The following is a 23,419-nucleotide window of genomic DNA, read 5'->3' as shown; positions in this document are numbered from 1 at the left end:
TTAGTTCCTAAGAAGAGTCCCTACAGTCCGACAGTACTGTCTAGTGCGCACCGCGACTATTTCTAACGATTCATTAATCGCACGAACTGTCGTCAAAGCGAAGGAAGGGTATAGGTTCATCTTTCCGTTGCGGTTACTAATCGTAGACAAATGGCCGCGGCTCGCCCAGACCTAACAGTGAAGGAAAGGAAACTGCCACTACACTGCATAGAAGCACTTCGATTATTATTTTTCCATCATCTAACGATACATTTTTGATAACTCGATAAATGTTTAACTTACACAAACATGCATATAAATAACATGCTCGATATCATTTTGGCTACATCTAAATACTACTCGCAAAATTGTTAACGAATCCACTTTAACTACGGCCATACTAGACATATGACATACATTTTTTTTGAAAATCGGAGAGGTCAATCTATTTAACAATACATTTCCACTAAAACTTAGGCCCTTTCAGTGGTTGCGCGGTAAAAACGGGAGGTTTGCATACATCGTGTTGCATTTTATTATTTATCAAAATATGTCACAGTTGTGGTTTTAAAGCTAATTGTGATCCTATTAAAGCTTTCAGCTTTAAGCGTTCAGTGTGACCACATTTCAAAGATTCTACTATTGTAGCAGCATTATAAAATTCTGTTTGTAACTTGTATAATTATAGAAAAAGATGGATATGGTTTCAGTAGAATATTATTTTCGTTGATATGGTAAAAATGTGGTCAAACCAATCGAGCTGTCTTGTAAACAATATAGACCACCGAGTAGTCGGTGACCATGTCGCCTCAGTTTCGTTTTACGTGATATAATACATATGCCTGTATTTTACACAGCAAAATGATATGGAAGTATACAAGAAGTGATATGATATATAATGGAGATTGTACTAACAAGATATGTACTTAAACGATTAAAATATCAAGTATCCACAAATTTGGTACATTTTTTTTTGTTAAATATATATGTATAAATGCTCGTTACAGTGTCTTTTTCGTTGAATCGTTTCGTTCTAGCAACACTGCCGGGGTTACTGAGGGGAAAAACAAAAATAGTAGAAATTCTGTCAGGGTTGCTTACAAGAAATCTAATAAATGGTAGAAATGAAAGCGACTCAATCACGATACGTACTGCAACAATGGCATGCCCTTATTAATACAATAAGCGTTGCATACGACTATCGTCTCGAAAACGACGCTACAGGGAACTAAATCTAGCCGGGTCCTCACAGGCTTCTACTCTTTAGTATCTTTCCCCCGAAGCCCACTCGATTAGAGATGTGTGGAATGTTAGAGCTTATGTATAATAAGGTAGAAACAGCATGTGCAGGTATTGTTAGTGATGAGTCGAAAATTAGTAGTAGATAAAACTGTACAATGTTTTATATTACTTCGATGTAGCAAGGATAGAATTTAAAGGGATTTTAAAGCGTTCTCTTTGGTTTGACTCGACAGTGTTGCTAGTTCGAAGGTTAGGGCAGGCTTTGGCAGCACCATTCGCGTTGTGTCTCGATGTGAGCTACTCTTTGGAGGGAGGCTTCCCGTTGGTGTACTGCGGAGGAGAGTTCGATGTCTGGTTCTGATTGTCCTCCGTCATTACTGATACTAGTTCTTCGACAGCGCGGCCAAGGTCATCTGGAAGTTCACAAATATATTTGAAGTCTCACAAGTTTATTACCAAATTAAATTTTTGTTGTCGATTTAAGTATGATAAAAGCTGTAAGTTAAGAATTGAACAACATTCAAATATTATTATTACCTCAAGGTATACGTCCTGTTCGATTAGCAGCAGAAAACAGAAAAATACTTTGTGAATATTTGATATTAATTCCTAAAACGACGACATTGAACATGCATCACTCAAAACCATGCAAAATCCTACAAACAACGATGGAACAAAAACAAAATACAAAAACACATCGACTTGCAAAACGAAAACAACTGAAAACTATGTACATCAACATAAAATACCAAATACGAAGCCTCGAAATAGTAAAGCATCTCTGGTGCAAGGACTAAGTCCTGTGATCGTCAATTCCTAAGCAAGACTGCAGCCTGTGACTTCCAACAAACTAGTAAATAAATCAAGTTTATAGAGGAGTCATTTACATCGCATTTTTATGCCTGACATTTCAAACAGACTGCAGTGTCCATGTTCAGTACATTCACTATGTGATCAAGTAAACAACAAAAAGCTCGAAAAATTAAAAAATATGCGACGCAAAACTCTTAAAAAGTTGATTTATTACGATCTAAATTGATAGCGAAAACCTAAGACAACATTAGCAAACCGCAAATCTCAGCTACGTTATGTGCAACTCGGGAGCCCTATATTCCTGACCTGCGCAGTGCATGAGCGAGTGCACGGCGTGCGGCGGCGGCGGCGGACGCTCCTCGCGCTCCCACCGCGCGCCCGCGCCGCCCGCCCCTCCGCCGTCTTTACACACACACTCAGGTATAAGGACCATGGCAAAACAATGTAGGAGACAGGACGCTGCCTTGGGGAATCCCTTTCCTATTCCCGGCAGTTATTTACCAGTAAAGATGTTCAAACACTTTGGATTTGGAAGTTTGGGCATAGAATGCCGCCTTGAGAGACGTTACGCTGAGTTGACGTCAACGTTTGTGATGGAAAGGGTGTCGAAAGCATATCGTGAAACTTTACATCAGTTTTGATTAAAAGGTTTTCATTTTATTGGACATTCAAGGACTCAAAATAAGGGACACACGTTGTGAGCTGTGACAAAGGGTTTCGTTAACTCCAGAATTTAATTAGAAGTATAAATACTTACTAGTTTGTGACTCATGGTACAGTCCATTATGCATCTTAGCTGGCGAGTCGGTAGCGAGTTGCGAAGCAGTCACAGAGCGAGTCTGCAGAGTACCGGTGCGAGCTGGCGGAGAGCCTTGGGCAGGCTGTAACGTAAAAAAAGAATATATAATTATGTTACATACGGTATTTATTAGTTTTAAGTTGTATATATCTAAGTTTATTTGAAGTGTTCTGTAAATGTGTGTACATTTGTTTATGTTCATTATGCTTCATTCCTTTACTTCCCAATTGCGATGCAATAACCATTGGATAGGATGTGAATTTGTTTAAAAATGAAACAAAGTAATTTTCGGGAAAAATTGCATAAAACTATACGCAGGTATTTTGTTAATATATACCTTATGAAAACAGCGAAGTTCATTTCACTTGAATATTAACTTTTATCAGTCAAATTATTAATATAATTTACCTCATCGAGCAACCTCCTCAGTCTCTGCAACTGCGCCTCGAGCTGTCGGTTATGCTCCTCGAGGATCTGCATCCGCGCCTCCAGCCGGCCCTTGTGCTGCCTCAGCAGGCGGGCTTCAGCCATCATGTCCTACAAACAAATCATTATTAGCATGAAGTGTTTCTGCTCTACTGTGTCTGTCGCTTTTTAGCTGTTTGGGAGGTTCATTAGCTATGTAGTTCTGGCTTAGTTCAATATTTATAAGTGGTATTTAAACTTTAGCTATAAGAATAGTTAGCGCTTCATTATTGCAAGGACAATTGCCGTTATTGACATTGTTTTTGTTGAAGAAGCTAATCTGCTTTTCGTGTTTGTTAAAATACAGCACATGTCTACATTTTCTACTAAAGAAAACGTTACGTTAACCGTTGTAGTCTTCTTTCAAAACTCAAGAGGGACGTCTGTATCTGGCGCAGCGATTGTTAACTTCAACATCAATTTCGGGATTACCTTGAATGTTACGATCGTCAGTATATTTTATAGTTATATTCACATGTTATTTAGATTTCTCATTTACCTGGTCGACAGGCGCGTTCCTGTTATCATTGACTCCATGCTGTTCTTCAGGAGTAGATCCAGGAGTCTGTTTAGCCTTCAGACGTTCATACTCAGCTTGCAGACTGGCATTTTCTTCCTCCAACTCCCTGAAAGTTAACAATAATTTTGTAGTTCTGACTCTACTACATCCATACTTTATACAACCATCCATATTTTGACGTCGGTTGACGTCATTGAGGACCCTAATTTATCGCTAAGCCACTACAAAATCTTTCTTAATTGGTGGTGAAGTGGGTACATGGATATTTTTTACCATATTTAGCTTTTAAAATTGATAATAATTTACCTGATCATAGCCTCGAGCTCGTGTCTCTGCTCGCGGTGTATGATGGAGACGACCTGCACGGGCGAGCGCGGCGCGTCGTCAGCCTCGGCGCCGCCGTTCAGCGACGCGCAGTACTGAGCGATCAGCTGATGTTCCTCATCGCTGTCAAGAGAAGGAGTATTTGTTGATCAAACTCTTGGGACAGTATATGAAAGAGTAAATAGGCAAGGTAAATAATGGAGTACATTGAGGGTACTTAAGTGGTAGTACCTATAGAGAATAGAAATTAAGAGTGTTGTTAGGGGTAGGACATAAGAGAGTAGATAGGGGTAGTACATACGAGAGTAGATAGGGGTAGTGCATAAGAAGGTAGATAGGGGTAGTACATAAGAGAGTAGATAGGGGTAGTACATAAGAGTAGATGGGGTGAGTACATAAGAGTGATGGGGTGAGTACATAAGAGAATGGGGTGAGTACATAAGAGTGATGGGGTGAGTACATAGAGAGTGGATGGGGGTGAGTACATAAGAGTAGATGGGGTGAGTACATAAGAGAGTAGATGGGGTGGTTAAGAGAGATGGGGTGGTATAAGAGATGGGGGGTGAGTACGACATGAGTAGATGGGGGTGGTGCATAAGAGAGTAGATAGGGGTGAGTACATAAGAGTAGATGGGGTGAGTACATAAGAGTGAATGGGGTGGTGCATGAGTAGATAGGGGTAGTGCATAAGAGAGTAGATAGGGGTAGTACATAAGAGAGTAGATAGGGTTAGTACATAAGAGAGTAGATAGGGGTAGTACATAAGAGAGTAGATAGGGGTAGTACATAAGAGAGTAGATAGGGGTAGTACATAAGAAGGTAGATAGGGGTAGTACATAAGAGAGTAGATAGGGGTAGTACATAAGAAGGTAGATAGGGGTAGTATATATGCAAGTTTACGGAAGTACATGAGGGAGAACATTGGAGGTAGTGTATAAGGGGAGTACATTAAAAGAAGAAATAAGTGTGACGTTACAAGTAAATAAAGGTGTTCGCTATGGTAATCCACAACTGTCAGTTATACAATGATCATGCACATGGTTCACATAAATAGCGCATTCAAACTCATTACATTGATAGACTAGGTGCTCCTTGACTCCTTGTAGACCTAGAAATTGGGTTATTGTCTCTTGGCAGGACCTAGTATCTAATTTAGAAAATGTAAGGTATTGCAGTTACCTGTCAGGCGTGTCTCCGGGCTTGGCGCCGAGCTCGACCTGCGCGAGGCGCGTGGCGTACAGCTCGAGGCGCGAGTGCATGTCGTCGCCGCCCAGCGCGCCGCCGCCCGAGTGCTGCGGCGACGGCGCCGGCGACTCCAGCGCGTCGCCTGTAAGGAGAGCAATACATTTTAATACTCTTAATTTATATTCTATGCCAGATGATGCTGAAGTTGTGGCATAAACCCAAGACTTATTGCAATGATCACGATTAACAAGAGTTATATCACGACTAAAAAGGATAAACTTGAAACCAGAAGGTCAAAGTGAAAAGAGATTCAAAGTCATGTCTTTCAATTCATTGATTCAAGATGCTGTGAGAAGTTAAAAATTTTGCATCACTTCACAATAAGTCATGTCATATCGGTAAAAATCTAACCTCATGTTCTACCATCCTAATTAATAGTTCTGATTGTCATACCTTCAAGCACAGTCTGCACTGGTAGGTATCCCACTCGGGGATGCTTCTTAAAGTAGCGAGCAGACTTGAACTTGTTGCGCAGTGCACGAGTGAAATCACGCACGTCTTCACCCGATGTTGTCTGTCAAAGGAAAAATTCCATTAAACTTCTTGGAGCCAAACGAAAAACAAGTTAAATAGCGAAGTTCAATAAGCGTCCACCGCTGAACAAAGGCCACCCACAAGGTTCGCCACTTCAACAATCCGCATCCACTTCTTCCCGGAGGCCTTGGCCATCTAGTGGAGGGCCCAACTACGCTGCATCTTAGGAGTTCTGCTCGCCACTCGACCACTTTTCTGCCCCAATACAACAATAGGTATAGAAGGATGAATAACTTACAGCAGTGCAGTATTCCTGCATGGGATGCGTCAGCTTGTGGTTCTTGGCTTTGCGGCCGTTGAAGAAACATTTCTGGCACATGTCGAAGTTGAAGCATTTCAGACAACGGTATCTGGAAGAGATAATTGATTTATGATAACATTTCATCATACATCATCACACTTAGTATACTGATTTCGTGCTTTCATTCAAGAGTTGTAATGGAGTCTCTACCGCTAATTTCCTCTGAACAACTTAACAGTCGCTAGATTTTTTTTACATTAGCTTTTTCCTATCAGTATTTATCAGAAAAGTATAATCCACGTACTCCATTTCATAAAATAAAACCAAAGTTTTCGCTGACATAGATGAAGGACAGAAGATCTTTGACTCACCTGAACCCAACAATGGGGTACTCCTTACAGATATTGCACTTGGCCTGATGCTTGGCCGTCTCCGCAGCCGCCAGCCGGTGCAGCACTGGCAGCCACACCATGGACTGCGGCTCCTTCTGCAGCCACTGCAGGAAGTGGCAGGCTTCTATGAACTGCAGCTGCCCATCTGCGTCCCGTTCTAAAGTCTTGTCTTTAGATGGCTCTGGCTCTTTGTCTTTCTCTTTTTCTGGGAGGTTCACTGTGGATATTTTTTGGATTAGAGAATGTTAATTGTGCTTTTTAGGTTGATTTATGATTTATTTGTTTATATTTATAATATTATATACTTTATGTAAAAAATGCCTTGAAAAAGGCAAAGTATTATTAAATTGCTGAACTATTTGTGAAATATTTTAACTGTGTAAAAGGCAGAGTGGTTTTGCGCTTGAAATATGTTTGAAAATGACGAGCACAGAAAATATCTGGGTACAATAATCAATAAAATACTATATGGATACTCACCAACTTTCCTATCAAGAGTGCCACCCTTGCTGCCCTCCTTGGTGGCGGCGGAGGCTTGCTCGAAGCAGCTCCTCACTGAGGGCTCGATGTTGGACCCTCCGAACGCTGCCACTTCACCAAGTTGTCGCGGTACCTGGACAGAGAAGTTTGTTTGAATAAAAACCTGGGTTGAGGAGACTTCTAAAAAGATTCTGTAGGAGTAGGTTCTCAATCTAATAATTTCTATTTCAATTTTTAGGCTTTGGTATGGAAAAGTAAAAATTACCTGTATGCAGTCGTGTAGCAACAGTCCTAGTTTTCTTTGGTCTGCTCTGCAAGACGGGTCTGCGATAAGTCGGAAGAGATACCTGAAAATAAATACAATGTCTTAATTCCACCGTCCGAAAGGTTCTGTTCCATTCCTTTTATTCTAACTTTTGTCCCTCATATTAAAATTAACTGCTAAGTCATCGTTGCTTACCTATACTTCTCCTCCAGGTGTCCCTTACACAGCAGCACCAGCCCGACCTTGAAGCTAAGCACCCGGATCTGTCCGGTGCGCTGGCTGTCGTACACGTTGAGGAGCCAGTTGATGGACAGGTCCAGGCAGAGTGGCACGTTCACTAGGCTTGGGTTCTCTGCTGCTATTACCTGATGGAAGATAAATTATGTTTTAGTATGTATCTAACTGGGTGAGATGATCTATTTGTGCCACTTCTTTTTTCCAGAAGAACACCTAGGAATTGGGTTTTGAGGGCTTTCTTTGACTTTTGAATATATAATTTTGAGTCAGAGTTCTCATCAATGATCCTTTTCATATTAATTTTGATTAATTACATAATTGTAATATGCTAGTAATTTCGAAAATAAATGGATTGTCAGAATCTTGGAATGCCTTTTTTTGGGTGTCTTACCACCTAACACGAATAAATAAAGTTTTTGATCACCGTACTCAGAAATGATTTTCTATTGTTTCTCAAAATATCTATAAAGTATTGAAAAGTTCATACCTCATACAAGGAAGTAAGCACAGTGATCATGTCAGGTATGTCGATGAGGCGATCGTTCTGCGCGCGAAGCCCGTGCGAGTCAAACGCTTCTAGAGCGGCAGGCAACTGTAGCATGTGCACTGGAAATAAGAGAATATCAGATTAGTAGAGTAAAACAAATATAGGTTTCGTTGAAGCTTGCTTATGCATAACTACGATCCTGTAGAAAAGCTTTTGTTGAAGAAAGTGGTTTCCAGTGACTTCACGACGATAGTCAAATGTATGTAAAAACACAGTTCTTGGCAAATGGCTCTAATATCGGAAATTCAACCTCGACCACAACTGAAGGGTGGGCGTTTTGGGGGCTGTCTTATGTAATTTTTTCTGACGTTCGAAAAGTCCTGTTTTGCAGCCAAGTTTGAATAAATGAGTTTTGATTTTTAAAAGGATTGTGTGTATACGTTTTGACAGTTTCATAGCCAACTTCAGAGCGGCAAAGTTATTTAATCAGACCAGTAACAGTCAATTTTGAAGACAAAAGACTCTCACCATCAATAAATACAATAATATTGTTACTTACTGCACAACGCCTTCTGCACCGTCCTCAACTTGAGCGCTGTCCGGTACGCGGAGAAGCGAACCTCGTTCAGGTCGGCTAGAGAGTTCATCAGCTCGATCATCTTCGGGTGGTCCCAGTGTGTTGTCTCCAACTCATGGCTGAAGAGGAAATGGGAGGATTAGATTTCCGATATAAATTGGTTACAAGTGTTAATAAAAGAAAATGTTCTCAATGCAAGATCGGGATAAAAGATGTTATTTTTAAATCTTTTTCTGTTCTACTTATGGTTAACACAGTTTTTAAACGTTTCTTGGTCTTTTTGATATGTTTTTTCAAAAATTAAAAATCAAAATCTTTTTATTTCACATAGGCCTTTGCAGGCACCTAGAAAACGTCACACTATTTGCACGGTTCCAAAAAGTTGGGTGTGCGTTCGCGCAGCGGAATGTTGTTGAATTTAAAGATTTTAATTATGCAGATAATTAGTGTATGACGTCCTATAATTGTGTATGGTAAATAAAAATTTGTGTATGCAGCCATTGTGGAGAAATTCACCAAAAACAGATTCCGCTGGGCGAACGTTGGCGAACGTTGTCCTGGCGGAACTTTTTTTAATCCATAGACTTCAGAAGAAAAGAGATGTGTCCGAAAATTAGTGTGTATTTGTGTATAATTGATTATGTATGAATGAAATCAGTGCATGCATAAACTTCGGAGAAATTCAAGTTTCCGCTACGCGAACGTTTGGCCATTAGCTAGTTTTCATATAAAGCGCTTACATAGAGAGCTGTAGATTTTTACATAAGTTGTTTTGAATTTGTTTATATTTGTTTAAAAAACAGATTTAGAAAAAGTCGTAGGGTTTAAAAGATAAAAATATAAACGTAAAATACACTTATTAGGTCTTAGTTCTTAAAGTATGCAGTTTGGGGTCTAGATTTTCACGTTTACACAAACCTTGTAAGTGTCTCCAACATGTTGCCAAGTATCAATGATGTTCCGTTAGTAATTAAAAAGTTATTGGATATTTTACCATGAACAGATCACTGTTTACAAAGCAGTCGAATATCACGACGTTCTAAAGGAATTGCATGGTAAAATTTATGCCAATAATTAGTTTAATCATTCAACTATTCACTTGCAAAATTTCATGTCATTAAATTCAGTAATTAAAGAAAGACAATTATAATACTGACGGAGCATCGAAACCCTACATAATCCGACCAAGTTCGGATAGGTACAAAAAAGCGGCCGTGCCATTGTCTAAGCAACGTTCTTAACTTGGTAGGTTAGTATTCATTAATAAGGTACAGTTGCGTACACAAGTGTTAGGAAAAAATAATACAATTGTATTTCTTGATTGAATTTTTTTTTTTTAATAATTGAAAAATATTTTTTTAATAATAATGCCACTATCTACGATAAAAACAAATCTTCAATTAACAAGTACTTTTCTATTTAATATCCGTGTACAAAAATATTTTTATTATTATTACTTACATAAATGACTTGACTACGTGATTAAAAATAACGTTAATAAACGTTACGTATATTAACTAAAATGTCGTAGATAGTGCCATTATTATTAAAAAAAATATTTTTCATTTAAGAAATGCAATTGTTTTATTTTTTCCTAACGCTTGTGTACGCAACTGTACCATATTAATAAATATACTAACCTTCCAAGTTAAGAACGTTGCTTAGACATATGGCACGGCCGCTTTTTTGTACCTATCCGAACTTGGTCGGATTATGTAGGGTTTCGATGCTCCGTCAGTATTATAATTGTCTTTCTTTAATTACTGAATTTAATGACATGAAGTTTTGCAAGTGAATAGTTGAATGATTAAACTAATTATTGGCATAAATTTTACCATGCAATTCCTTTAGAACGTCGTGACTGCTTCAGTGATCTGTTCATTAAACAATAATTGTACGGAAAATATCAATAACTGTTAACTAACAACAATACTAGCACAACATATTTTATCTAAACCCTACAAACTGTTTAAACTATAAACATTCAAAATTTGTAAACTACAGCTATAAGAAACAAAACTAATAAAGTATTTTACAAGTTTATATGATTTCATTAATCAATTATACAAACACTTTTCCACATCTCTTTCTTCTGAAGTCTATGGATTAAACAAAACGTTCGCCACAATCTGTTTTGGTGAATTCTCCATGGCTTACACAAATTTTAACATATTATAGGACGTCATACACTAATTATCTGCATAATTAAAATCTTTAAATTCAACAACATTCCGCTGCGCGAACGCACACAAAAGTTGGTCTCATGGACAAGAGCCGGCAAGAAACTCCATAGACACTCTTTTTAAAAAGTAAAATGTTTATGTCTGTTATATGTATGTCGGATAAGGCGAAACATCAGGATGGCACTATTGCCCGACATCAGCTAGGGTAATCGCACAAAGAGATAACTCAAAAAGAACTCAAAACTCAAAAACGTTTATTCAAATTAGTCAGAACAAAAGACAGCCCCCAAAACGCCCGCCCTTCGCTACTTCCTACGTGTTTTGGCTGGGGAGAAGAAGTGGCGGAACAAACTCCCCAGCAACACATGTCTGTCTGTTACGTTACAATAACCTTTACACATTACACAATATGGATCTACAACGGTACTACAACACTAGGTACACAATAACACTAGGCACATTAGACGTGACGTAGGGCAGTTTCGAGATGTGTGCAACACGACGACTCAACGAAGACTGAGCTCCGCGGACGCCACGCTGACCACCACGACTCTGCCGAGCGCGCCAAAATGTTGTTTCACCGGTAACGCCACCAGATGGCGCGCTTGCGTCTCGTTTAGGGTCCGTACTATTGACCATCTCCGACTTGTATATTTTGATCTTGATAAATAAAAATGTTGTGTTATTTACTTCTAAGACTGTGGTCACGGTAACATTTGAAAGAATGCGCAGCAGGTCTTACTTCTGTTATATGTACCAATTTTACAAAACCTATATGAAAATCCAAAACTCACTTGATATAATAAGGTACATTAGCAGGCGTGACGGCCCTCTCCCAGGGCTGTTCCACAGAGCCGGCGAGGAAGCCCTGCGCTGCGCCCGCGCCGCCGTCCCTCGCGACTCCGGTCAGTTGACGCACGCGCTCCTCGCCGCCAGACATCAGACCTGATACCCTGGAAGATTATGATGGAGATGAGAGAAAGGAAAAAGAAGTCAAGAAGGTAATAACTATATAAAATCTTTAAAAGGTAAGTAAATAACAGAATAACGCACTAATGAACTAGGATTTTACACAAAAAGGAGGTAATTTCTCTTAATATTCAGTACAGCGTAGATGACTGTTACGAGTAAGATTCATCTAATATCCCTTTGGTCCCAGACAAGGAACTATCGTTTCTCGGAGTGTAACGTGTTATAATGTTGTCACTGTTAAATAATGGATGTTTATAAGAATCTTCATTTTTCTTATGAAGGTTTATGTTATGATAAATATAATAAATATAATAAATAATATAATAAATCTTTATTAGGCATTCCAGAGTATACAGTAATAATTTACAATGACAACCGCACTAGGCAAAGCCTGTATCGCGGCTATCATCAATACGGTTTCCTTAAGGACTAATGAGATCAAAATACAAGTACAAGACTAAAAGTAATTATAACAAAAAGACAATGTGTGTGTTTGTGTGCGAGGTGTGTGTGTGTGTGTGTGTGTGTGTGTGTGTGTGTTATGTGCAAAAAATTTACATCCTCTTACCGTGTGGGTTTTAGTAGCTGTTCTACTTCGTTATATGTTAAATCATTTAAATATTTTGTAACCTTTGATTGAATTACGCGCGCCGTGTCGTCTTTAAATTTACAGATTTTGTTGTATAAATAAGGAAATAAAAAATTTGAGAATCTTTGTGCAAAGGAAGTATTAACTGTGGGTACCGGGATTCTAAATATTCTATTTGTCAGCAGTTGGTTGTAAGATTCAGATTTTAATATTTGTTTATGTGTAAGACAGATAGCAGATTTTATGTAAAGGCGGCGAATACTTAATAAGTTCGTTTCATTATAAATAAGTGCTGTGGAATACCTTAAAGGCTTTTTTAGCATAACCTTTAGCAAGGACCGCTGAGCTCTTTCCAATGAGATTAAATGTGACGCAGCAACACCCCCCCAGGTATTAATACAATGCGTTACAATCGATTGGCAGAGAGCAATATAAATATATTTTGCAAGATCTGGGTTTGCTACGTCTCTTATTTGTTTCATAACATATATCCACTTTCTGACCCTAGCTGATAGAGCTGCTGTGTGATCACTAAATGTAAGTTTTTCGTCGATATTGACGCCTAAATATTTGATGGTATTAGTTCGTTGAATGAAGTTACAATTACAGGAGTTAACATTAGGTGTATTATTGCAAGTACGCTCATGAATCTTGATATCAGTTGTGACCAAGGGAGATGAAATCGCGGTTTTATGAAAACATACGTATTTCGTTTTCGCAGTGTTTAACGTCAGTAGATTATCAGAGAGCCACTCAAAGACTTTTGTCATTCCGTATTCCGCGCTTCTAAAACATTCACTCCAATTTGCTTCATGGAATATTATAGCGGTATCATCGGCATAGCAAATAATTTCAGCATTTCGCAATGTTAACGAGGCAAGATTATTCAAATAAATTAAAAATAAAGTAGGACCAAGAACACTGCCCTGCGGAACTCCAAAGGACAGTCCTCTGGAGGAACTAACCCATGAATCTACTTTTAAACATTGCTGTCTTCCAGTGAGATAGCTTTGGAACCAATCAAGAGCAATACCTCTGACACCGATGCTTTCCAGACGACGCAGTAGGATTGGAATTGACACGGTGTCAAAGGCTTTTGCAAGGTCTAGGAAAACACCAATGCATGCCCTGCCATTGTCTAGATTATGCACAATATTATGGGTGAGTAACTTTACTGCATCCTCGGTTGAGCGTTTTGACCTGAATCCAAATTGATTTGGTGATAAAATATTATTGGATTCAAGATACTTCACTAAACGTTTATTGACCACTCTTTCTAATATCTTTGAAAATACTGGCAATAAAGAAATTGGTCTAAAGTTATTGGGACTGTTAGTTTCACCACCTTTATGAATCGGTACAATTGCTGCTGATTTCCAGGCATCTGGAACTGTTCCAGTAGTTAAACTATTATTTATAATAGCAGCAAGGGGACTAGTAACGTGATCCTTAATAGCTTTTATGTACTGGACTGATAAGCCATCGAGACCCGGAGCAGTATTAGATTTTAGACTGAGAATGATGCTGTTGATCTCGTCACTGTCAGTTGGTTCAAAAAAGAAAGAGGAAGAAGGAGAATTACAAGTATCTATTTTATGAGCAAGTTCAATTTGTGTGGTATCTAATTCCAATAATATTTTATTAGCAAATGATTCACCTACCGAAGCAAAAAAGTCATTACATATATTAACTGATTCATTGGGACAGCTCTTAATGGTTGTTAGTTCAAGGTTATGGGACTTTGTGGTGGCTTTCCGGTGTGTAATGTCGTTGATAGTATTCCAAAGTTCACGAGGATTGTCTTTGTGTTTTTCAAGTAGGTTAGATTGATACTGAATCCTAACTTTCCGTATTAAAGTAGTGTAAAAATTCCGATATCTATAATGGTCGATAATTCTTTGCTTGGTAGAAAATGTTAAAATTGGAGCCCAAATAATTAGACAAGCAGTTATCTAGCAGAATATGGAGTGAAGTAGTCGGTGTGTGATCAGATCAATACGATTTGGTAGTTGTTTTTAAAATAATTCACCATTCCAAAGGGTCCCTAAATATTCATCGTGATGGTGTCCTATAAACCCTTTTATTCCTATCACAGGGTGCCTGTCACTTGTACAAAGTCCATCAAGTATGTAGGTTGACAGGTACCTCTCAGAGTGAATATAAACACTTTAATTGACTTGCAATGATGGTCACCATGTTTAACATTCCTCACATACTAATATTTACGTATAAAGGCGATGCTCGTGACTTATCTAACTTTTCAATGGGCTGTGGTCACGTTCAGAGATTTTTATCTGTTATGTCTATTACATTAAGATCATTGTTTGTAGATGTTGATTGTAATTACCAGTTTAAACAAATTTGTATTGTGTTAATTGATTTCAGTTTTGCCGTTAGCACCTACTGTTTGACTATATGCAGTCTATTTATGAACTTACAAGTTTCCTCTGCATCTTCAGCTTCATAATCAATTATTGTATCGATGTTAACTTCATAACATTTTATTTATACATATACCTAGTCGTTTCATGTAGGTAAATACCAACATTATGTTATTGCGTTGACATGTTTCTCTGGGCTTCACACCAATGATCTCATTTAAAAATCATTTAAAAAATTCAATGGAATTAAGTAACAACTTACCTAGTATTCAAATCATCAAGCCTAGCCAACAAATGATCAGGCAGCTGAATCTTATCTCTCGCCAGCTGCTGAGCTTGCGCATGGAGTTCATCAGCCAGTCTCCTCAGAGGAGGCAGTTGTGCGCGGGCGCGGGAGACGGCGTCGAGCTGCGCGCGCGCGTCGCGAGCGTCGCCCGGCCCGCGCCATGATGAGCGCGCGGCCTCGGCGGCTTGCACGCGCCCTGCGAGCTCGTCTAGTGAGGTCGTGAAGGTTCGGACACGCTGGAACGGAGAAAGATGGGTGGTTAATTGTTGATGTAATTTTGAAGGTAGTTCGGTAAGGGTACGAGATATAAAATAATGCATTTGTTGAATTACAATAAGGCAATAGTTCACCGATGCTATAGGCGTCATATTTTTAAAACAACTGCTATTGTGAATTTTCGCGACTGTTTTTTGAAAAAGTGAAGTTTATATGGTAGATTAAGTTTAGCTTTATTAAAGCTTCATTTGTGATGAGTTCAGTAATTATTGTTAGCATCAAAATTATCGTCATCATCATATCACCGATCCTAATTTAGCTGTCGTCAATTTTATCAATCAATCATTTTGCTAATTTGTAAATTGACAGCTGATTTGATGATCGGCGAATTTATAGAACACTTGATAAAGCTAAACACATTATTTTACATACTTAATTAAAATAACATCGTCTATCATCTTATTATATACTTATGAAACAAGAAACCGTGCCTAATCTTTACATCAAGCTACTGAAAATAAAAGACAAGTTGTTTTTTTTCTAAATAAACAAAGAGGGAATCTTTTATGTTTTCTCCTTGAGACCGGTCGCGACAGTGGCCTTCCTACAGCCTTGCGCCTGGTGTAGAGTTACAGACGACCGCAGCTTCCTAATGTTACCTACTGGAATGTTGGCCTGGGAAAAATGTTACTAAGTTCAATTGTTTTTACCAAGGTAGATAAAGGTATATTTTATACTATACTTGATCTGGTATTTCAAAAACCTAGACCTTCTTGGCGCTATTAAGCAAGCATGGGAAATTGATATTAATACCTACCTGACCGATTATTATATAATGAAGAAATATATACTTTTGGGTACTTAAACTTATCAAGCAGGTAAAATTCTCCTTGGAACCGTACCAGTAGTTTGACGTTTCGGAAGAACTTTAATAAGTCTATATAGGAATTAAAATTAAATTCTTATATAGAAAAAAGAATTAGTTTGTAAACGCAGAAAAACTGTGGACTATACTTAACGAAGAAGATAAATTAAGTAATTAAAAACAAAACAAAGCGAGTGTTGTCTCTCGTTAAGGATCGTTTAAGCACTTAGCTGACTTACGCACAATCTACAGACAATTGACCCGATAGAATGATTGTTTGTACCTACATTACACAACTTGTTTGAAGCAAAACTACAGAACCGTATCGAAGATATATTTAGAAAATAAATATGAAAGTGGTCGACTTTAGATGCAATTTTTTACTTATCTCTGCGTTTATCCTCCATTCGTCCAATCCGCAGAAAAAAGTATCATCAAGGAAACTTTCTCAAGAAAAAAACACAATACCTCAATATCATAAATCCTTATCAAAAACTACCCACCATCAAATACAGAGGAAAAAAAAACGCAAAAAAATCACAACTCAACTACATAGATGTCCATAGTGTGCATTTTACGAGATTTCCCCCGGATAACCGGTATCTGACGTTATACCCGGGTCGAGATGGCAAGGCGCGATAGCCACCCGCATTTACCCGACTATGGAGAAAGGGTATTGTGTTATTATCTTCATAGCTTGTTTGAGAGGGTAGGTATTTAGGGCCCTGATAAGAGCCTAGGTCAGACGAAATAGGCGGCTAAGATAGAATTTCTAGCTTTCAATTTTACTCGGACCGTCCTTGTTGGGTCTTAAGTAGAGATACCTACTAGTTGTTCCCTTAGATGTCATCCTCTTCTGCTTGTATGTTATTCTAATGTGTAGGTAAGCTATACCCACCCAAAACAAATATGTGAAAGGCTGCCAAGTTCGATAATATGGAAAGCCTTCGCCTATAAAAGAAGTGAGATCTGAATAAGTACCAAGTTCCATACACATACCTCAGTTAAAAATAGTTACTTTTTAATAATGTTACTTGGCAAGTTTTCACACACCTTGTTATAAACCTACTAAACGCAATGAATCAAGTATTTCATTTTCTATTAAAACTCTCAACAAATACTAGAAATTTGATTTGCGTAAATAAAATAGATTTTGAGTTATAGGGGGGTCGAATTTGGCCCGAAATGGTTCGTGTAATATAACCCACGGCCGGTGTGTCGCTTTTTTTGCTCGAACTTGGCGGACACACTGCCGTGTGTCTAGATTACTGCCAAGTTTCAGCAACATCCGTACAGTTTTTACACGCTTTTTTTTTGCGTCAACATACTTAGTAAACTTTGTTATATGTGCATAATATAACAAAGACAGTTTCTGTTACATTACCAAATACCTAAAATAGAACTTCATTCAAGATGGCTAGTTCACAATTTTCGCCAAGAACTCCAGTGTCCATGGGGACTCTTAGAGATCGCAAGTGCGATACCACATGAAGCATGGTTTGTTTTATGTGGTTTTATGCCATCTCTTATCTGAACATTTTCGCAAAAATACCCAGAGTGGAACGTAAAATTTTACGAGACTGCTGTGTACTGGGTGTCTGTCTTTTGTTTTCTTTTGAAGAATTGCTCCTTGGTTTGGAAGACATCATAAAACTAAAGAATCTTAGTATTAGGTATTGCAATGATTACAAAATTGGGTATTATCGTCAAAGAATTCAAAACTAAGTTAACAAATTAGGCTGTAAACCAGTACTTTTGAGTGTCAGAAAAAATATTTAGGAACCAAAATATCACGCAAAGGCTTCCCCATATTTTATCTGACTTCATTCTTTCACTGTTATTGAATTGACTGCTCAACTTATGAGTCGAATATAAAGCCAAAAATAAGCAATAACAAAAGCATTTAGGTATGACTATTAGACCCCTGAGACATACCTACACACACATTTATGTAATAGAAAATACTACCCAATCTATGAGCTTTTCTATAATAATCGCTCCACATAAGTCAAACATTATCACAATAAGCTATCGACTCCTGCGCATGTACCCGCTACAAGTTACAACACAATGGGTGCGCCTGCGCCTGCGATGTGGACTAATGCGTTCCACGAGCATTTCACTATGACTTACATTATTTTAGTACAGTTGGATATGATAAGTGCTCCTAGTTCTAATCTAAACTGTGTATCAGATTAAGAAATATACTTTTTAAGTTATGGTTAAATAAGTTTGCAACAAAAAAACAAAATGTACATATTAACTTTACGCTAATCTGTTTGTTAGGCTTTCACACAAAAACTACTGAATTGGTTAAAATGATGTTTGGCCTGAGTAGGCTACTTTTGATCAAGGTGCGAGAAATATAGATCCCTTGGGATGCGGGTGGAACCGCGGGTAACAGCTAGTTATTAATAAATTAATAAATAGGTGCTTTAAAGAAATACTTGCTTCACGTGGTGTAGAAATATGTTGATTGTCTTGTTCATTATTATATCTAAGCTTAGGTAATGCTGATGTTGTAAGACTCGATACAATAAATCATTTCTCACAATATAAGTACATATTGTAATTGTAGGAATAGTTGTTATTCCAATTACTTTAACAACAACATAAATCCTGAAAGTCAATTAAGGAAACAGTTCAATTTGCGTTTGAACCAGTTTCATTGTTGCACTTGTATTTTTGAATTTTGGATAGCTTTGGCGTTTTCAATATTAATCTATCAATGTACTTGATTCAAACAACGCGTGCGCATGGGCAAGGCATCAAAAATTTTCAATTTTAGAGTGGAAAAGTTATTTGACAGAAACGTTTACACTTCTATTTTTAACTAACATGAAATACCCTTCATAACATGATCCTAATCTGCCATATTATCTCAAAAATGCGACTCCACCAAAAACTTAAGACAGCCAAAGACAGTAAAAGTACCGGAAGCATGTTGTAAACAAACAAACAGTTAAATAGAGCAGCAAGGTCACCGCGCACTGAGTGATTCACGACTGCGCGCGCGCAGTGTGCGCCGCTCATTATCAGCTGTCGGCCAATGAACTGAGCTTAGAAGTGATTTGTATGGGGTTGTGTTAATTGATGGCTTTGAGACTTTAATTATGTATTTATTAAGGAAGTATGGAAATCTGATTTAATTGCTTTAGTTTGGTATTACAATCATAAGAGAAATGCTAGTGCTAGAAATAGACTGAAACTTTGACCAGTAAGTAGTGGCCTTCTGCTGAAATTTTTAAGGTATTTATCTATGGGCCATTGATGCCTGAAAATAAAGATGATTTGATTTTGATTTGAAATTATGACAGACATTCCTACTGAAAAAGTCTAAATGAAAACGCGTCAATCTAGGGCTATCTATGACAAATGATACCAGTACATTATTGATTCTATGAAGTTTCTACTATCCAGTTTAGCATCACATAGCCGTAACATGTAAAAAAGTTCTGCCAAAGTTCTCATAAAAAAACTATCTTACAAAAGTAGATAAATATCGCACCTAATTGCTCCATCATGATAACATTTAACACACATAAACCTCTAAACATTAGCTTCCATTTATGGTAAGATTTCTGTGTTAGTGCACAAGTATGCTTAACTCTCATCTCAGTTTAATCTGTGCTACAATAGTAACACGAGCAGGCAGCCATATAAGTTGTGTACTATTATGTACAGTCGCGGGCATAAGTTGTAAGCCACTTGCTACTGTTTGTAATTTAGCTGTGTAATGCGATTGATCAAAATCGCAATTAGGGAAATTTCGAATATATTACATACATTGTATGCATTAAAAATGGTAGGTACACTTTGACGGCCTTGTAACCACAGTAATTAATGATCATGTCCGGATGTTATTTTAGTTTAGATAGTCAATTTATCGAGGTAAGTTATTATCAAGGTGTGCAAAGAAGAAGTTTCCGTGGGACGTTATTAAAACCGCCAGAGGAAGCTGAATCTGAATAAACCTAAATAAATCGGCTGGAAAAAACTTTTTATTTATTTATCATTGACAACATATAATTAGGATCAATCCTCTGTGGATTAGAAACATATGGTAAATACGTTGAAGTTTTTATTTAAGCGTGTAATCTCGCATTTTTTTATTTTATTTTACCACCAAAATTGCGAAGCTGTGCGAAGGAAAAGTGGCTCTGTCATTACTGTCATCGACAGTACTATTAGTAAACAGATGTACTGCACTGATTGAGGTTATTGCTTCACGATAACGCTTATCTGCTAGTTACAGCTTCCGTGTGCCGGTCAACTGGCTTACATTTGTTGTTGTGTTATTGTAGTTATTAACTAAAGGCTAAGCTGCATCTTAGGAAAATTTATTGTTTAGAAAATAGGGCAAATACTGTGCAATAGTTTAAGTCTAGCCAACTTTATTAAAAAAAAACGAACTATCAATAGTTAATGTTCATGGTATTTTGACTACAGAAAATATTCTAGAATGAATAGGTTTCAAAAGTAGACGCAATAATACCGCATACATTCTACTTTTCAAAATTTTTTAATCAACACAACCATACCGTACCTACTGGCGTAGGTACCACATTCCAACAGTAATAGAGGGACTTACGGCCGTTCCCAATATTCTATCTAGGTATGTGTTGTAATTCTATCTCTAGTAAGCGCACACCACATGTATTCTCAACCACCAACCAACAAAAACAAAAAGCAACCTCAGCTCAAAAATTCTTATCCTCAGCAACCAGTACCTCATTCTCACTGACCTTACTCCACGTCCTTCAGAACCTAACAGTACCAAGTGCATCAGCAGAAAAACCAGTCCAGGACTACCAGACGCGAAGAACACGCTAAAGTTCTATGCTAATAGGATTAGCCTGAATTATCTTGTGACGAACTGGTTTCTGGATTGTGGGTTGTTACATTGTAATCGGTAAGGAAAGGAATCCAGACTGTTACTATTCAATAAGGTGGTGGCCAGTTTCTGAACGCCTTTATTCATTTTTAGTGCAAAGGAATGGATAAACCTCGGATCATGAAAATCATATTTCGGAGTACTTAAAAAGAAGAATTTCCAAAATAGACAGTTATAAAAATAGACACCTTATTAAAAAATACAATTACTGAGACATTTAATATCAAACCAATTATAGTATTTCTGATATTTCAATATTATTAAGCTCTTTAGTTGCATCTTACTAAACTAACGTTGTTTTAGTTAACATGAATTACTCATAACACTCTTTTACCTCAGAATATAATTATCAAGCCTTCCATACAAACGTCATCCTGTAATTATTGAAGTTTTACTATAACTTAACCAATGTTAGAACATAGCTTAGCAATTACATAAATCATGAGTTAAGTACTGAGGAACTTAACTAAGCTTAGAAATAAATATCTATAATCCATACATTCAAAGATCTTATAATTCCTGTATCATTTACTTCGAAATGATCAGACAAGCTTTTTCTGCAATTCTACAAATGTAAGTTATAACTTTAAATCTCCGATAAGTAGACACTGGTATCAGTACAAATCTCAAAATGTACCTCAAGTACCATTTATGTTAGTGCTGTTAATAAGAGAAACATATCACGACTAGGAATCGAACCCGCGCCAACTGGTTGACTCACTAATTGGCATACGGCCAGTTTTCTCTGCGACTAGTGATGGGCTATTAGTGCCGAAGTGCCAATGACTGCCAATAAAGTGCCAACGTTGACACTTTAACGTGAACTCGGTAATTAACGCGGTACTTACGCGGGGTATGTTTGTAAACACTTTAACTTTACGTTCTATAACGGTATTATAGATTTACTCATCTATCTTGCATATCTTATAAGTTTATTTTATATCTAGCTACTCCTGCGATTCCACCCGCATTCTTAGGGAACTACCTGGCTACAAAGTATGTCTTTTCTCAGGCTCTACACTATCTGTGTACCAAATGTCATTTAAATCGGTTAAGTAAAAGCTGGGTAGACAGACAGACCGACAGGATTACTTTGACTACTTTTATAATATTTATTAGTAGGATTACACGACTATTTCTGTAAAACCTCTCCTCAAAATACAAAATGGCATCACGTTTTTTGAAAAAGGGAGAATCAGAGTATCTTAGATAAGCCTATAATCTCCAGGTACGCAAAAATCCTCAGATTTCCTCTCTTCACACCGCAAATTTTTACCACTACATATTTGTACCAAAATCCAGTGTACCATTAGTGCAATACCTTAACTTGCAAAGCGCAACACTAGTGCAGCCAGTGGGTGGTTGCGTGGGCCGCGACACGCGACTTGCACCACTCGCTTACACCATTGTTGGGGTAAGCAGGATTCCAGCTAAGTATTTATAGAATTAGAAAACTGATAGAGAAAGTGGTAGATACTTTTTGGCGTAACAATTTAGTCGCGAATTGTTATTGTGGAATACATTGCAACTATTAGTATAGCATTGCAAGAAGATTTGACCATAACATGGTTTGGACCAATGAATGCCTCTCTTCTTGTGAGATCACGTCAAACAAAGAAGCGTGGAAGAAGATTACATGCACCAAATAAAATTGTCATATCCTTTCCCAGGATCTAGACTATCTGTTTACCAGATGGATTTAGTCATTTTGGCGTGATAGCCAAACAGATAGACAGAGTTACTTCAGCATTTATATAAAAAAAACACTTATTTAGCATTACATTAGTTTAATAGAGATGTGAAGCTCCAAGATAAATAGGAAAACAGACATGCTAGGTAATACCTCTAATACTCGTATTCAACAAACATCTTTTACATCACAAGATTCACGTTCAAGCAGAAAACTGCAGGTAACATAATAATATAGTGTCTAAGATTCATCACCCTTTGTGCCACTGTCGGCTAAGATTTCAACACTACATTTTCTACTCAACAATAGCCAGACGAGACGTAATATTACCCGTCTCCCGGTAATTCCGACATTTTCTCCCGGACCGGCCAAAGATCCCAGTTTCATTACACGAAGAAATCCGGGTATCGGCCGTTACCCGGTTTATACTGGCCCCGGCAGCTAGCATCCGGTTTATGACGAGCCGGGTGGGATTTTGGCGTTTATTTGATAAATAATAATAGTGAATTGTTTTCGTGATAGATTCATGTTTATTTATTTTGTTACTGTCAAATGAAGTTCTAAATTACCTAGGTACAGAAAAGTAAACCGGTTTAAACTAGCTCTTAGGGTTCGCAATTTAAAGACTACCATCAGCCCCACAAATCTACCTTTTTTACATAAAAAATCTTGATGAAACCCTAAAAAACTATTAAAGCCGACGATTTGAGGTCAAAATATAAAAAGAGACCCATAAACTACCA

General features: G+C 37.7%; 1 protein-coding gene across 1 annotated transcript in view; it reads right to left on the bottom strand.

Annotated features, from left to right (window-relative positions):
• Window positions 1-1,241: 1,241 nt before the first annotated feature.
• Window positions 1,242-23,419, bottom strand: part of LOC110377436 (dystrophin, isoforms A/C/F/G/H) — a 407,988-nt gene continuing 385,810 nt past the window's right edge. Inside the window, 17 exon segments of the mRNA XM_064040791.1 lie at window positions 1,242-1,634; window positions 2,341-2,436; window positions 2,792-2,915; window positions 3,242-3,370; window positions 3,798-3,924; window positions 4,125-4,265; window positions 5,322-5,469; window positions 5,781-5,901; window positions 6,160-6,271; window positions 6,534-6,771; window positions 7,035-7,167; window positions 7,300-7,381; window positions 7,495-7,664; window positions 8,024-8,142; window positions 8,583-8,719; window positions 11,578-11,736; window positions 14,988-15,247. Of these exon segments, the coding sequence (XP_063896861.1) occupies window positions 1,519-1,634; window positions 2,341-2,436; window positions 2,792-2,915; window positions 3,242-3,370; window positions 3,798-3,924; window positions 4,125-4,265; window positions 5,322-5,469; window positions 5,781-5,901; window positions 6,160-6,271; window positions 6,534-6,771; window positions 7,035-7,167; window positions 7,300-7,381; window positions 7,495-7,664; window positions 8,024-8,142; window positions 8,583-8,719; window positions 11,578-11,736; window positions 14,988-15,247 (2,412 nt within the window). The 3' untranslated portion in view covers window positions 1,242-1,518.

This window comes from Helicoverpa armigera, chromosome 23 (assembly GCF_030705265.1).
Source record: "Helicoverpa armigera isolate CAAS_96S chromosome 23, ASM3070526v1, whole genome shotgun sequence".
In the NCBI taxonomy this organism is placed as follows: Eukaryota; Metazoa; Arthropoda; class Insecta; order Lepidoptera; family Noctuidae; genus Helicoverpa; species Helicoverpa armigera.
Note: the sequence above shows the minus strand (reverse complement) of the source record. Positions and strands in the feature narration are given on the sequence as shown.